Source organism: Empidonax traillii, unplaced genomic scaffold (genome assembly GCF_003031625.1).
Source record: "Empidonax traillii isolate 1590-97213 ecotype Southwest subspecies unplaced genomic scaffold, ASM303162v1 scaffold619:size634076, whole genome shotgun sequence".
In the NCBI taxonomy this organism is placed as follows: domain Eukaryota; kingdom Metazoa; phylum Chordata; class Aves; order Passeriformes; family Tyrannidae; genus Empidonax; species Empidonax traillii.
The window spans coordinates 269,386-282,504 of record NW_020955812.1 but is presented as its reverse complement, the minus strand read 5'-3'; the positions used below and the strand labels follow the sequence as shown (position 1 = coordinate 282,504).

At 40.5% G+C, this 13,119-nt stretch overlaps 1 protein-coding gene across 1 annotated transcript in view; it reads left to right on the top strand.

Moving 5' to 3' along the window:
- Window positions 1–7,666: 7,666 nt before the first annotated feature.
- RUNDC3B (RUN domain containing 3B) overlaps window positions 7,667–13,119 on the top strand; it is a 50,919-nt gene continuing 45,466 nt past the window's right edge. Inside the window, exon 1 of the mRNA XM_027898740.1 lies at window positions 7,667–7,934. Coding sequence (XP_027754541.1) covers window positions 7,831–7,934 — 104 coding nt within the window. The 5' untranslated portion in view covers window positions 7,667–7,830. The remainder of the gene's footprint in view (window positions 7,935–13,119) is intronic.

Genomic DNA, 13,119 nt, shown 5'->3' with positions numbered 1-13,119 from the left:
GGACAAAATTTTCAGAGGACAATCACTGTTACAAGAATCACGTGTTCCTTTAACCATAAATCATTACCTGTATATGAAGTATTTGTCTTTTTGTTACAGCTTGCACTATGTCTTGTAATGTGAGACAGAAGACCTGGGGCTGTCTGGAGCTACACAACTGCAAAAAGAACTGTATTTTGCAAGAAAATCATGAGACAAGACTGCAGCAGGGTGACACTCCACCTTCTTGCTCTGAGGCAGTACTTAGCCTTGAGCCAGTAGAGCTTGAGACTGTGGATTCAGAATCACAGAATCACAGAATGTTCAGGTGGGAAGGGACTACTGGAGGTCATCTAGTCCAACCTCTCTGTTCAAGCAGGGTCCCCTAAAGCATGTTACTCAGGAGTGTCCCAAATGGCTTCTGAATATCTCCAGGGAAGAAGATTCCACAACCTCTGGGAAATCTGTTTCAATGCTCAGTCACTCTCCAATAAAGAAGTTCTTCTTCATGTTCAGGTGGAACCTGTGCATTAGTTTCTGCCCATTGCCTCTTGTCCTATTGCTTGGCACCAGTGGAAAGGGCCTGGCTCCATCCTCTTTACACCTTCCCTTCAGATGCTTATAGACATTGGTGAGATCCCCTCTTAGTTATCTCTTCTAAGGCTGAACAGGCCCAGCTCTCTCAGCCTTTCCTCATAAGAGAGATGCTTCTGTCCCTTAATAACCTTCATAGCCTGCTGCTGGACCTCTACCAGGAGCTACATGTCTCTTTTGTCCTGAGGAGCCCAGAACTGCACACAGCACTGCAGATGTGGCTCCACCTCCCTTGACCTGCTTGCAATGCTCTTCCTAATGCGCCCTGGAACACCACTGGCCTTCTTGGCTACAAGGGTACACTGCTGGCTCATGGACAGCTTGTTGCCCACCAGGATCCCCAGGTTCTTTTCTACAGAGCTGCTTTCCAGCAGGTCGGCCCCAAGGCTGTTGTGGTACATGGAGTTATTCTTCCCCAGGTGCAAGACCCTGCATTTGCCTTTGCGAAATTTCTGATGTTCTGCTCTGCCAATCCCTCCAGCCTGTCAGGGTCCTTCTGACGGGCTGCAGAGCACTTGGCGGGGGGTGGGTCCTCCCTGTTATGTATCATCAGTAAACTCACTGAGAAGGCATCTACCCCTTCATCTGTCACAGAGGGTTGTGATCAGTGAATCACAACCCTCTGAGGTTGCCGTTCAGCCAGTTCTCAAAACACCTCACTGTATGCTCATCCAGGCCATTGTTCTTGAGTTTGCAAAGCACAGGGAACTGAGTTTCCATCCTATCATTGATGAGAGACTTACCAAGACAGAAGACTTCTATGAGTAAGAGTGTATTAAGCATGACATAATAAGTATTTGCTTACCTTGAATCCAGACATAAGTGCACTAAAGCAGCAAACTCAGCACTAAGAAACTAGCATTTTGTAACACAGCTAATCATATGAATCATATATTATATTATATATTATATATGGAATCACAAACAGACAGAGACTTGGGGTATAGTTTTGCAAAAGGGATACAGAAAAACATCATCAAGTAATAAAATCTAGAAAATAAGAACTAAGGATGCAGAATAAGCAGGAAAGAAGTCTGGCAAAATTAGAACAAGTTCTAGTCCTATTAAAAAAAAGGTCAAACTATTGGTAGTAGAAAATATCCTCTGCTTGTTTTGATTTGGAAGGGGTGAGGAACGTTAAAACATCAAGGATAAGCAAGGAAGAATGGGGAGAAAAATCATCCACTTCAGTTCTATCCTTACTGAAGATCTCTCAAATCTGAACCACTCCAATATCAGAAATTCAGGCTCTTCAGAACCACCACAACAATTACCACAGCAGGCACATAGTTGCAAAAAGGGATCTACTGTTCAGGATGCGTAGAAGATCACATATCAAGGTTTGAATTGCACACCTGTGAAAAACAAAGGACCCTAACTTATATTTTTACCTTCTATTAACTGATCAAATGAGGCCACCAAGTGGCAATGTAAACATTTTAAGTCACAAAAGAAAAGTGTAGTAACTTCTAAAAACATAACTTTCAAATATGCAAAAAGACTAATTAAGAGAAATGAACATGGATTAAATTTTATGTGCCATGACAGAGAGCAGTAGTCTCATTTATGGTTCACAAGCATAGCTTTCAAAAACTGCCTTCCAGTGTTGAAGTCACAATGCCTCCAGATATTGTTTTCCTATTCATTTCAGGCAAGCAACCTTAAACTGACTTGCAACAAGTTTTAAAACTCATAGATTGAAATTTACACCCTTCCAGTCCTAAATCACGAACACGCTTCATATTTCAGTGGCTTTTTTTTTGGCCAATTCTACCATGATGATGTCATTTGTGAAATTCAGGTTTTCCTCTTGTCTGCCTTCTGTTCATGACTGTCACTCAAGTATGCTCTAAAGAGGCATATGGTACTATGCTTTCCTCAATTGCTTTCACTCCTTCCACAGAATTAAGTATCAGCAGGATGCCAAAAAAGAAGGTGGGTGGAATTCCATCTTCTAAAACACCCTCAAACATTTCTTTTAAAGGCTCCTGTACAGATTTTTTTAAGACTTAAGGATAAGAAATAATGTCAAAGCGCAAGATACAAATAATCTGACTAATTTTCTCATTCTGATAATTCAAGTAGGAAACAGGATTTGCAAAAACGCAACTAGAATTTGAAATTATACCCACCATGTTTCAGTACAAAGATACTGGTAAATCAAATATACATAGATATACAGATATGCTGCCAATAAAAAAAAAAAAACAAAACCACACAACAAAGCAAAAAAAAACCACCAACAAAACCAAACAAACAACAACAAAAAAACAAACAAACAAAAAACAAACAAACAAAAAAACCCCCAAAGCCAAACCATTTCAAACCACAAACTTTTAAAACAGCAAGAATGTATACCTCTTACATATACACAGAGCTAAGCAACTCACTGAAATCCATTAGATGGGCTCCAAACTACTAGTATACTCAAAATTATCTGAAAGTGCAATAGTGAAATATATTACATTTCATACCAAATGTGCCATAATCGATTTGTGGTGTGCTCCTAACTGAGGGACTCTAATGTGATATCTTCATATCAAGTTCATTTTCTCCTGCTGTAAATCACAATACAGTGTCAGCTTCTTGTGGATTAACCCTGGCCAGCAGCTAAGGCCCCCCCAACCACTCATTTACTTCTGCCCAGTGGCACGGGAGAGAAAACTGTAAGACCAAAAGCAAGAAAAATTGTGGGCTGAGTTAAAGACAGTTCAAAAAGTGAAGCAAAGCAGTGCATGCAAGCAAAGCAGAATAAGGAATACATTCACTAGTTCTCATCAACAGTCAGATCTTCAGCTATTTCCAGGAAAGTGAGGTTTCATCATTCGTAACAGTTACTTGGGTAGATAAATGCTGTAACCTCAAATATCCCCGTTTCTTCCTTCTCTGACTGAGTTTTTACCAGTGGACACAATGCCATATGGTATGGAATATCCCTTGGGTCAGTTGGGGTCGGCTGTGTGGGCTGTGTTCCTTCACAGCTTCTTGTGCAGCCGCAGCCTCCTCATGAGCTGGGAAGTGCAAGAAGCAGAGAATGCTTTGACTCTATAGAAACATTGTTCAGCACCAGTTAAAATATCGGTGTGTTACCAGCACCGTTTTGGTAAGTAATCCAAAACACAGCACCACACTTGCTGCTATGAAAAAAATTAACTCTCCCTGCCAGACTCAATACACAATTTGTAGAGTAAGTTTCAAGTGGAACTAAACCTTGTAAATATTTAATTTGGTCAGAAGTAAGGTTTTAAAGTTGCAAACTGTACTGAGTCAAACTCATTAAGAATGGATTAAAAGCTTTGACTTTTAGATTTTATTTTCCAACGTGCTTATGTCTTCAGAAAATAATTCAAGTGAATGAATTATGTCAAATTTTACAGGGTAGCACTTTTTAAATCAACAATATCCTTACTGGAGTTTTTGCACTTCAGTTATGCAATCTGTTTAAAAATCATGTTATTGTTGACTGAAAGCCAGCAAGTCTGGAGAAGCACTTCTGAGTCTTTTGTTCTTTGAAATGCAGCAAGTTTCATAAAGGCATTGCTATCCAAATGGATTTTATTCATTTAATAATCCTCATTGCCAGTATACCAGTCAAAGGTGCTCTATTTACTAATATAGTGAGACTTCAAATTCCTACCCCAGTAATATTGTTTCTGACTATTGTAATTAATGCATTCCAGTTTCACAAGCTTGAAATATAACAGGAGTTAGTTCCCAGTAGGTTTGGTTTTGCGGGAGTCTTTTGTATACTTTTTTAGAATTCACTCATTACCCATACCATGCTTTCTTTAGAGACTTTCTTTAGTGAAGCCATGTACTCTGGCAAACACAGCTATTGGTATCCTATTAATGCTTTAAAGCTAAAAACTTTGTTATAGGCAACTGGGGGAAGTCTGTTCATCAGCTTACACAAACACGGTGTTGTCATCGACATGGTACATTCATATTATGCATTCTGTCTTCAGAAACTTTAGAGCTGAAAGTACTTTTCCTTATGAAATTAATTATAGGAATAATTCTATAATGCAATTATCAAATGTGAATCAAAATAATTGTACTGATTTTGACTGGGGTAGAGTTAATTTTCTTCACAGTAGCTAGAATGGGGCTGTGTTTTGGATTTGTGCTAAAAACAGTGTTGATAACCAGGGATTTTTTTAATTGTTGCTGAGCAGTGCTTGCACAGAGTTGAGACATTTTCTGCTTCTCACAATGGCCAGCTAATGAGTGGGCTTGGGGTGCACAAGAAGTTGGAAAGAGACACAGCTGGGATAATTGACCCCAGCTGACCAAAGGCATGTCCCAAACCATATGGTAACATGTAAAGCTGGGGGGAAAAGAAGGAGCGCATGTTTGGAGTGATGGTGTTTGTCTTTCCAAGTCCATTACATGATGGAGTCCTGCTTTCCTGCTGAACACTTGCCTGCACATGGGAAGTGGTGAACGAATTCCTTGTTTTGCCTAGTTTGCACGTGCAGCTTTTCTTTTACTTATTAAACTGTCACAACCCATGAGTTTTCTCACTTTTACTCTTCTGATTCTCTTTTCCACCTAATTGGTGAAGAATGAGTAAGTGGCTGCCTGAGAATTAGTTTCCAGCTGGGGTTAAACCACAACAACAGTTTAGGCAGGAAGTGACCAACAGGAGTAGTTTTCCTACCTGCTCACAGCAGGATCAACTCTGAAGTCAGATTAGGACATTCTGATTCTTTATCCAGTTAAGTTTTGAGAATCTCCAGGACAAACATAATTCAGCTGCTCTAAGCAATCCATTCCAGTGCTTAAATATCTTTGCTGTACATTTTTCACAACATCTATCCCTTGTTGCTGCTTATGACAATTGTCCCCTGTATGTTTGCTACGCACTCCTCAGAAGAGCTTGTTTCCTCTGTCCTCCCGTTAGCTAGTTGAAGGCAATGAGATTTTCTCTTTGTCTGTTTTCTTACAGAGAGGCATTAAAAATTCAGTTAATATAGTAAACTTCCTGACAAATTTATTGAGATTTCCAAGGCAGCTGATGATATTCAAATTATTTTTTTTTCTTTTGAAGTCTTCTGAAACCTTTTTACATTTTCTGCTTGGATAAGGCAGTAGCAGAAGATAAATTACATTTGAAAGAAAGCAATGATTTTTAAGAAAGTCCACTTACTTGAGGACTAAAACCTATCAGTATTGAAAACTAAAGCTTGGTCCAATAGATAAGCCTGATTTAATCTTAAATCTCAAGTATAAAAATAAAAAGTTGCAGTTTCTGGGAAAAAGGCAAAGGCAAAGAACAGAGAAGATACTTTTGTTTTTGATATACGCAGGATAGTTTTCCTGTTAGTTTTTTTTTGTTATTTTTTTTTGTGAAGTATTAGTAATTATCCAGTATGTTTATCGTCAGTTCAAGAACAACAGACCTTGCAGCTGAAATTGCTCATCTGCAGAGATTAAATCTACTTCATCCTCAGCTTGATCTTAATCAAAAGATCACTCAAGCTGCACGAATTTCTTAACAGAAGCTAGAGATACAATCGGCCTTATAACACCCTGAGAAGCAGAAAGAAACCTGAAGGCATGCTCTTCATTTCTGAGAGGCAACAAGTAATGCATTTCCCCTTGATAGTCTGAAAGAAAAAGCAAAGAATAACAGCTAGTTTCAATCTTGTACTAATAGAGCCATTTAATTAAAAAAAAAGTGTTACTCTCTATTTCAATTTAGGAAGAATTTCCTCCTTCAGGTTTATCTGTGCCCCCATTTCTTTTATGATGTTTCTGGACAGGGGAGGAAGAGAGGCAGGGAATAGAATGACGAACTACCTTATAGTGAATTTGAATAATATGCTTGGGAAAATATCCACCCAAGCAAAGATGAAGCTTTACCTTAAGGAAGGTATAACAGTTTACTTACCATTTGATATGCAGGTCAGTGAACATAAAGATTAGTTCAAACTTATTCAGCTACATATTAAGTGGGGCAAGAATATAGCATATCAGGTAACATATGATCTTGGAAGGTTTGGTGTTAACACTTGAATCAATTTATGAAATATCTTCTGATAAAAAAGTTTATATTTGAAAAAAAGTAACATTTGAAAAAATGGTCATCCATGTGCTAGTCTACTTTTGAAAGTTCCTATGTCAACACAACTCCTCATCACATAAAGAAACTGGCAGTCAGTAACTGGACATGGTTCTCGTTTGACAGGATCTCTTAGTAATAGCTTCATATCTACAGGTGATATTCTCCAAAGAAACCATAATTCGGGGGGATTTGCATGTCAATAAATAGAATTTTTCATATTTTTATATCTATTAATAGGAATTTCTAGGTTGGAACTTAATAGACATTGTAGGACTTGAACTTCACACCATTCCACATCTCATGTAGAACTTGACACCAAGGTAAAGCCAGAGCTCTTCCAAGCATGCTCAGAAATCATGAGCTTTACTTTGGTGGCAGAGTGCATTCCCATATCATGGCCATATTCCCTCAGCTATGGTCTCTAAAGCTTACATATCCCGTTAGGCATTGTCCGGCATCGGAGTGGACTGCCCAGGGACATGGTGGAGTCACTATCACTGCAGTGGTCAAAAAACAACTGGATGTGACACTTAGTGCTACAGTCTAGTTGACAAGGTAGCGTTTGGTCAAACGTTGGACTCGATGGAGGTCTTTTAATGATTCTGTGCTTCTATGATTCTAATTAATGACTGACAGCACTTTTTTAACTTCACAGGCTACAACCAGGGACATTCACACATCCTAGACGACGACCCGTTAGGAGGAAAAAGAACTGACAACCATTAAAAGAAGACCACGATTTCACGGACGCTGGGAGGGCTACAGGGCTCGCCGAGCCTCCCGAAGGACCGGCAGCCCCGCTCTCCTCCCGCCGCCTCAGGTGCGGCGCCCCCGCCCGCCCCCGCTCCGCGCTGCAGCGCCCCCCGCCGGCGGCGGCGCCGCGCCCCCGCCGCGCGCTGATTGGCTGGCGGGGCCGGCGCTCTGCGGCGCTGTGGCGGCCCGGCTGGCGGCGCGGGGGGGCCGAGCCACCCCCGCCGCGGGACCCCGAGCAGCCCGCCCGCCCCTCCGCGGGCGCTCCGCGACCGGCCGGCGGGAGGAGGAGCGGGGAAAACACGGGGGTCTCCTCCTCCTCCTCCTCCTTGGCTTCCGCGTGCGGCGGCGGCGGCGGGCGCAGCATCCTCGAGAGCGAGAGGCCGGGAACAAAGGCTCCGCGCCAGCCCCGGCGGCTCCACCTGCCCTGCCCAGCGGAGATGGCGTCCCTCGGCTTAGGGGGGCTCAACGTCTCCGCCCGCAGGAAGAGCGTCCCGTCCCGCAATGCCGCGGTGGAGAGGCGGAACTTGATCACTGTGTGCAGGTGAGCCCCGGGCCCTGCCCCCCCCGAGGGCACCGTCCTTTCCCTCCTCGCTCACGCTGCTGCCCGGGGGCCCATCCCACGCCCCCTGGCCCCGCACAGGTGGGTCGGGGGCGGGAGCGCGGGTGGCCTCCCCACCGCAACCCAGTCGGGGGAGCCAGGCCGGGGGTAGGGCAGCCTCCTCCTCCATCCATCCATTCATCCATCCATCCATCCATCTATCCATCCGTCTATCCATCCATCCATCCTGACTCAGCTCCTGCTGGAGAGTGTCCAGGCGGCAGCGAGGGGCAAGGGCTCACCGGGCAGCCCCACTGGTTCGGAGCGTCAAATGTGGGTTTTTTTTGTTTGTTTGTTTGTTTGTTTGTTTGTTTTGGGGGGGGGGACTGAGAGGTTATTTTGGGGCACGATGCTTGAGCTCTCGGGCGCAAGGCGTGTTTGGGAGCAGGGCAGGCTGAGCCCTGGGCAGCGCCGATCGGACGCCGATCGGCAGAGCTGGAGCAGCGGCCGCTTCCCTTCGATGGCCGCGGTCCGGCCGCGTGTGCGGTTCAGGCTTCATACGAAGTCTCGGACGTGAAGGCGTTCGAACCCTGTGGAAGCGGCCGAGCGGATGCTCCTGCGAACGCGCCAGCGCCGCAGGAGCATCCCGGGGAGGCTGCGCTCCGGGATATTTTTATCTCCGAAATCTAGATCAGGAGATCTGCAGTACGGACTAGAGCTACTGTATTCGAATTTTTTTTTTTTTTTTTTTTTTTTTTTTTTTTTTTTTTTTTTTTTTTTTTTTTTTAGCATCTTAGTGCTGAGCTTATGCGAGCTTAATAGTACGGCGTTCCGTGGAAGCGTTTCCACTGCTGTCACTGTGGAATTCACGCAGCGTTTTCCAGGTGTGCGGCACTGACCCGTTACGTCATGGCAAACTTTTGAATACGGGCATGTGCTGGCAGCAATGACTCCGTTCGTTTGGTCCTTTGTTTCAATTGCTTAATTTTGAAGTTATCAAACTAATTTGCATATTATCTGGGAAAGGTCTTCAGCAGATCCATGCGGGTTAGGATATAGTTTTAATGTTCAAAAATTTTAATAAACAGCCAGGACAACTATTAAATAATTTTGTACTGTCACCACTTAACGCTGCAGCAGTATTTAAAAACCCATAGGACCCCATATCTTCCCTTTTTTCTTTTCTTTTTTCTTTTATTGTATATTGTTAAAAGGTTTTACAGCTGACTCCATCGTTCATCTACTGCATAGAATTTGCTTCAATATTCCTTGAAGTCGTAGCATGTGCATTTCAGAATAGCATCAGTGCTATTCTTTTTCCAGGCTTTTGTGCTTACTTCTGTTTCTGCCTGTGAAAAAGATGTGCAACAAAAACAAAAAGGAAGATTTTTCTCAGACTTGCTGAAGCAGAGCAAATTAAAGGAGTTTTCAGTTTCACTGTTGTTACAGAGATGCAGATATTGTCAGTCTGTGTGCTCAGGAAAACACCAGTCTTATCAAGTAATGACACAATCATACAGGATATAAACAGTTCTTTTTAAAAGAATATATTGTACTCTACAGAACTTGCTAGATTTTTCTGCCTCCCATTTGAGGCAGTACTCTTCTATATTCTGTACTGTTACATTTTAGTTTTTGTTTTATCGTTATCTGCAGTTGAAATGATGGTGTAATGTATTTAAAGATGCTTAGAAATCTGAAGGAATACAGTCAGTCATTTATAAAACAGGGAGCTACTGCAGAAACCACTTTAAATTGGTGTATTTTAATTATTTTTTGTGTGAAACAGTTTGATTTTGCTCTATCTTCCCAAAATCTGAAGTCCTTAGTTTGTGAATACACATTAAAATTCGGAAAGGATGTTGAGGAAAAACAATTTTGCATTATTATGATGTGCGTACATTTGTTTATATTTTTATTCTTCTGCCAATGTAAGACTAAATATTTAAAAGATTTCTGTGCTTTGCTGTAGTTATTACACATTTTCTATTATAGAAAAGTGTTCCTTTTTAGGAATACTCATATTAGTATTGAAAAGAGTATGATAGTAGTCCATTCCAATCAAAATCCTATGAAAATGTGAAGTATTTTTGGTAAAAAATAGCTCCAATCATATGATTCAATGAAATTTGAATGATATGGCTTGCTACCCAGTGAAGAGGAAAGATCACAAGGAAGATATTCTTCTGAGTTACCATTTGTTAACAGTCTCTGATAATTTTATGATTTTTTTCCAAAGTTTCAACTTAGCAGATTTTTACTTAGTAGTTAAACCAGACTTTGGGATTTTCACCTTTTCTTACAGTGATGATATCTAACTCCTCCTGAAGGTGTGGATAGTTTCTTATATTTACAGTTTCGAAAGGAACAGTTTGTTTCCACTATAATGTTGAAGGTCACTGTAGTCATGGAAAGTGACATAGATGCCTAAGTTCCATAAACCAGTTGCATGTGAAAATACATGGCTATGTTTGTGTAACTGCACAGCTGTCATTTAAATTGGAACAATTCTTGGGATTTTCTTGTTTGAGTAAGCAATACATGTTCTAAGCTCTATCTCTCCTCTTACCTTTTTTCCCTGAAGTTTGATGCCTTTCATTTAACAATAAGTGGTGCTGAGATTTTATGGTGGTTATAGATTTTTCAAGTTGTTTTAGTCCATAAGATTCATAGATCAGAGATCCATGTAGATACAGAACCACCAAAAAAGAAGGCCTTGGAAGTGATGTTCATAGTTTAAATGCAGAATGTTGACACAGAACTGAACAACTGTCAATATATTGACAGTATATATTTTTAAAACAGTGATTTTGCTAATATTCATGAGAACTTCTGCAGTGACATTGACCCTTAATTGAACTGTCTGGTTTCATGTCATGTTTAGCATAAAGGATATTATTCTATAATCTTAGGGATTATTCTAAACTAATAGTTTGTATTCTTCTAAATGGCATTTTAATGACATTTCACAAATTGCAAGCGAAATAAATTTGACAGAATCCTTTAATTTATTTGAAAACTTAAAAGGAGGAGCAGAATTTGACAATGAAAAGTGACAAATTCATACAGCAGTCTAATTTTCTGTTTTTTTACTTTTTGATTAGAAGCTTGTTGCTGTTTTGGAAATAAACCTATACATGTGGGATATATCCACAAAAGGTTTGGCGTTGGTTTGGAGTTATATAGGAAATTTGGGAGACCTTCTTGTGCATCTTGCAAAACAGGGCAAGACTCTGCCCCAAAAAGATTAAGTCTTATTTAAGAATGTTTCCATCTTACATAATTCAGAAGGTCTTTTTAAGGTTGGAGAATAATGCTGTTTCTATATCTTTTCTTTGGCTCAAACAAGAGTAGACTCATGATAGAGAAGAATATGTAGGAATCCAAAAACATCAGGGTTAATGAAGGTCATTTAGAAACACTGATATTGGAATCTCTCCAATGGCAGTTACTATATTTAAAAAAAATCCAAACCAAACAAAACCTTATTGTTGCAGGAACACAATGGAAAATGATTGGAAAAAAACCTTTTTTTTTTTAAAGAGCCTTGAAGCAACAGGTATTGGAGCTTTATTACTCCTCTGCTCCTATAGTCCACCAAAAAGTTAATTTTAGAAAATTTTTAGTTTGTTTTCAAACCACTTTGCTTTCTCATGCTCTTTTGTTGCAGTTTCTCTATTAATTTCTGACATGTAGTGTGGACTGTTGCACCAGCGAGGCTTAGACTGGATATTAGGGAAGATTTCATTGCTGAAAGGGTGGTCAGGCATTGGAACAGAATGTGCAGGGAAGTGGCGGAATCGCCATCCCTGGAAGTGTTCCAAAAACGTGTGTGTGGCACCTGGTGACATGGTTTAAGTGGTAGACTCGGCAGTATTGGGTTGACAGTTGGACTCAATGGTCTTACAGGTCTTTTCCAAACTTAAAGGTTCTACAAAGTTTGGAGCAACAAAGGGAACCAAGAAAACAGCTCTAGCTCTACCTATATGGACATTTTTTTCTTCATAGCTCTTGTGTACTTTAGACCTGACCTTTTGTTTCTTGACTTTCAGTCCCCATGTGGTTCCACACAACTGTGCAAGAGCGTGGACTTTCTTGTTTGGGGGGCTGTACAGTGGAAACTACACATGAGGCATCATTGATGACTGAGGGAAATGCTTACCCAATGCTTACACTGTAACTTTTTTCAAAGGCAAAACTTCTACATACCCTAAATCCTTTTTTCCAGTCTGCATGGTAAACGTGATGAAGTGTGAATATCTAACACGCAAAATGTGCTTACGACTCTTAACTTGAACTTAGAGATATGTTTGCCTCTTTTTAGTATTTGGAGGAAAAATAGACAACTCAGAAGTATTTGCTTAAGAGGCTGGGGTTTTTTAAGTCTCCAGAAAATATTTCTGGTGAATCACATTTTGCCTGATAGTGTCATTATCTTCCTGGTCTATGGCAATAAGGGGTACATACTTGCACTCCCTGTCAGTTCTCCTAAAAGACAATTTAACCTAACTTGACAGAGCTATAAAGGTTGCTTAGGTTTGTGGTGAAAGTGTAGAGTAGAGAGATGAAAATTAACATATCCATGGGGTACGTGGTGGCAGTAATATGAGCACTTAAAAAGAACGCCATTATTGATAATGAGTATGATTGGACCCAATGTATGTAAAAATTGTTGCCTCCTTAAAAACTAGATTTTTTTTCCTTCAGTTGAATTGCAGAATGCTTTAAAATTGAGAATATAAAATAAATTGCTTATCTGATTTTTAGAAGTGTTTGTGAAATTGATCTCAAGTGTTTCTTCTTGAATATATTGCCATTTCTGAATGGCTATTGGATACAATATTAATCAGTGAACTATTACGTAGGTCATTGAATACAGGAAAAATAGGCATAGCTATATATTGTACTCTACTTTGTTTTGCAGTTTATGCATGATCCTTTCTCTGAGTTTTAAGATAGTATTCCTGTATATAGTGCACTACATCACACTGCTAGTTCACTGCCTATCTTGTGTATGTATCCCTGAGTGAGTGAAATGCTGCACTTTCCCTTTTTCAGACCTGCACGGTGTAAGAGGAGTTGTCTTCTTTCAGTTAATATTGACTTAGTCATGGCATTGCTATATGAATTTGTTTTCTAAAATTTAGAAGATTTTTTTTGTAGATAATTTCATGGCTCTGGTATAACT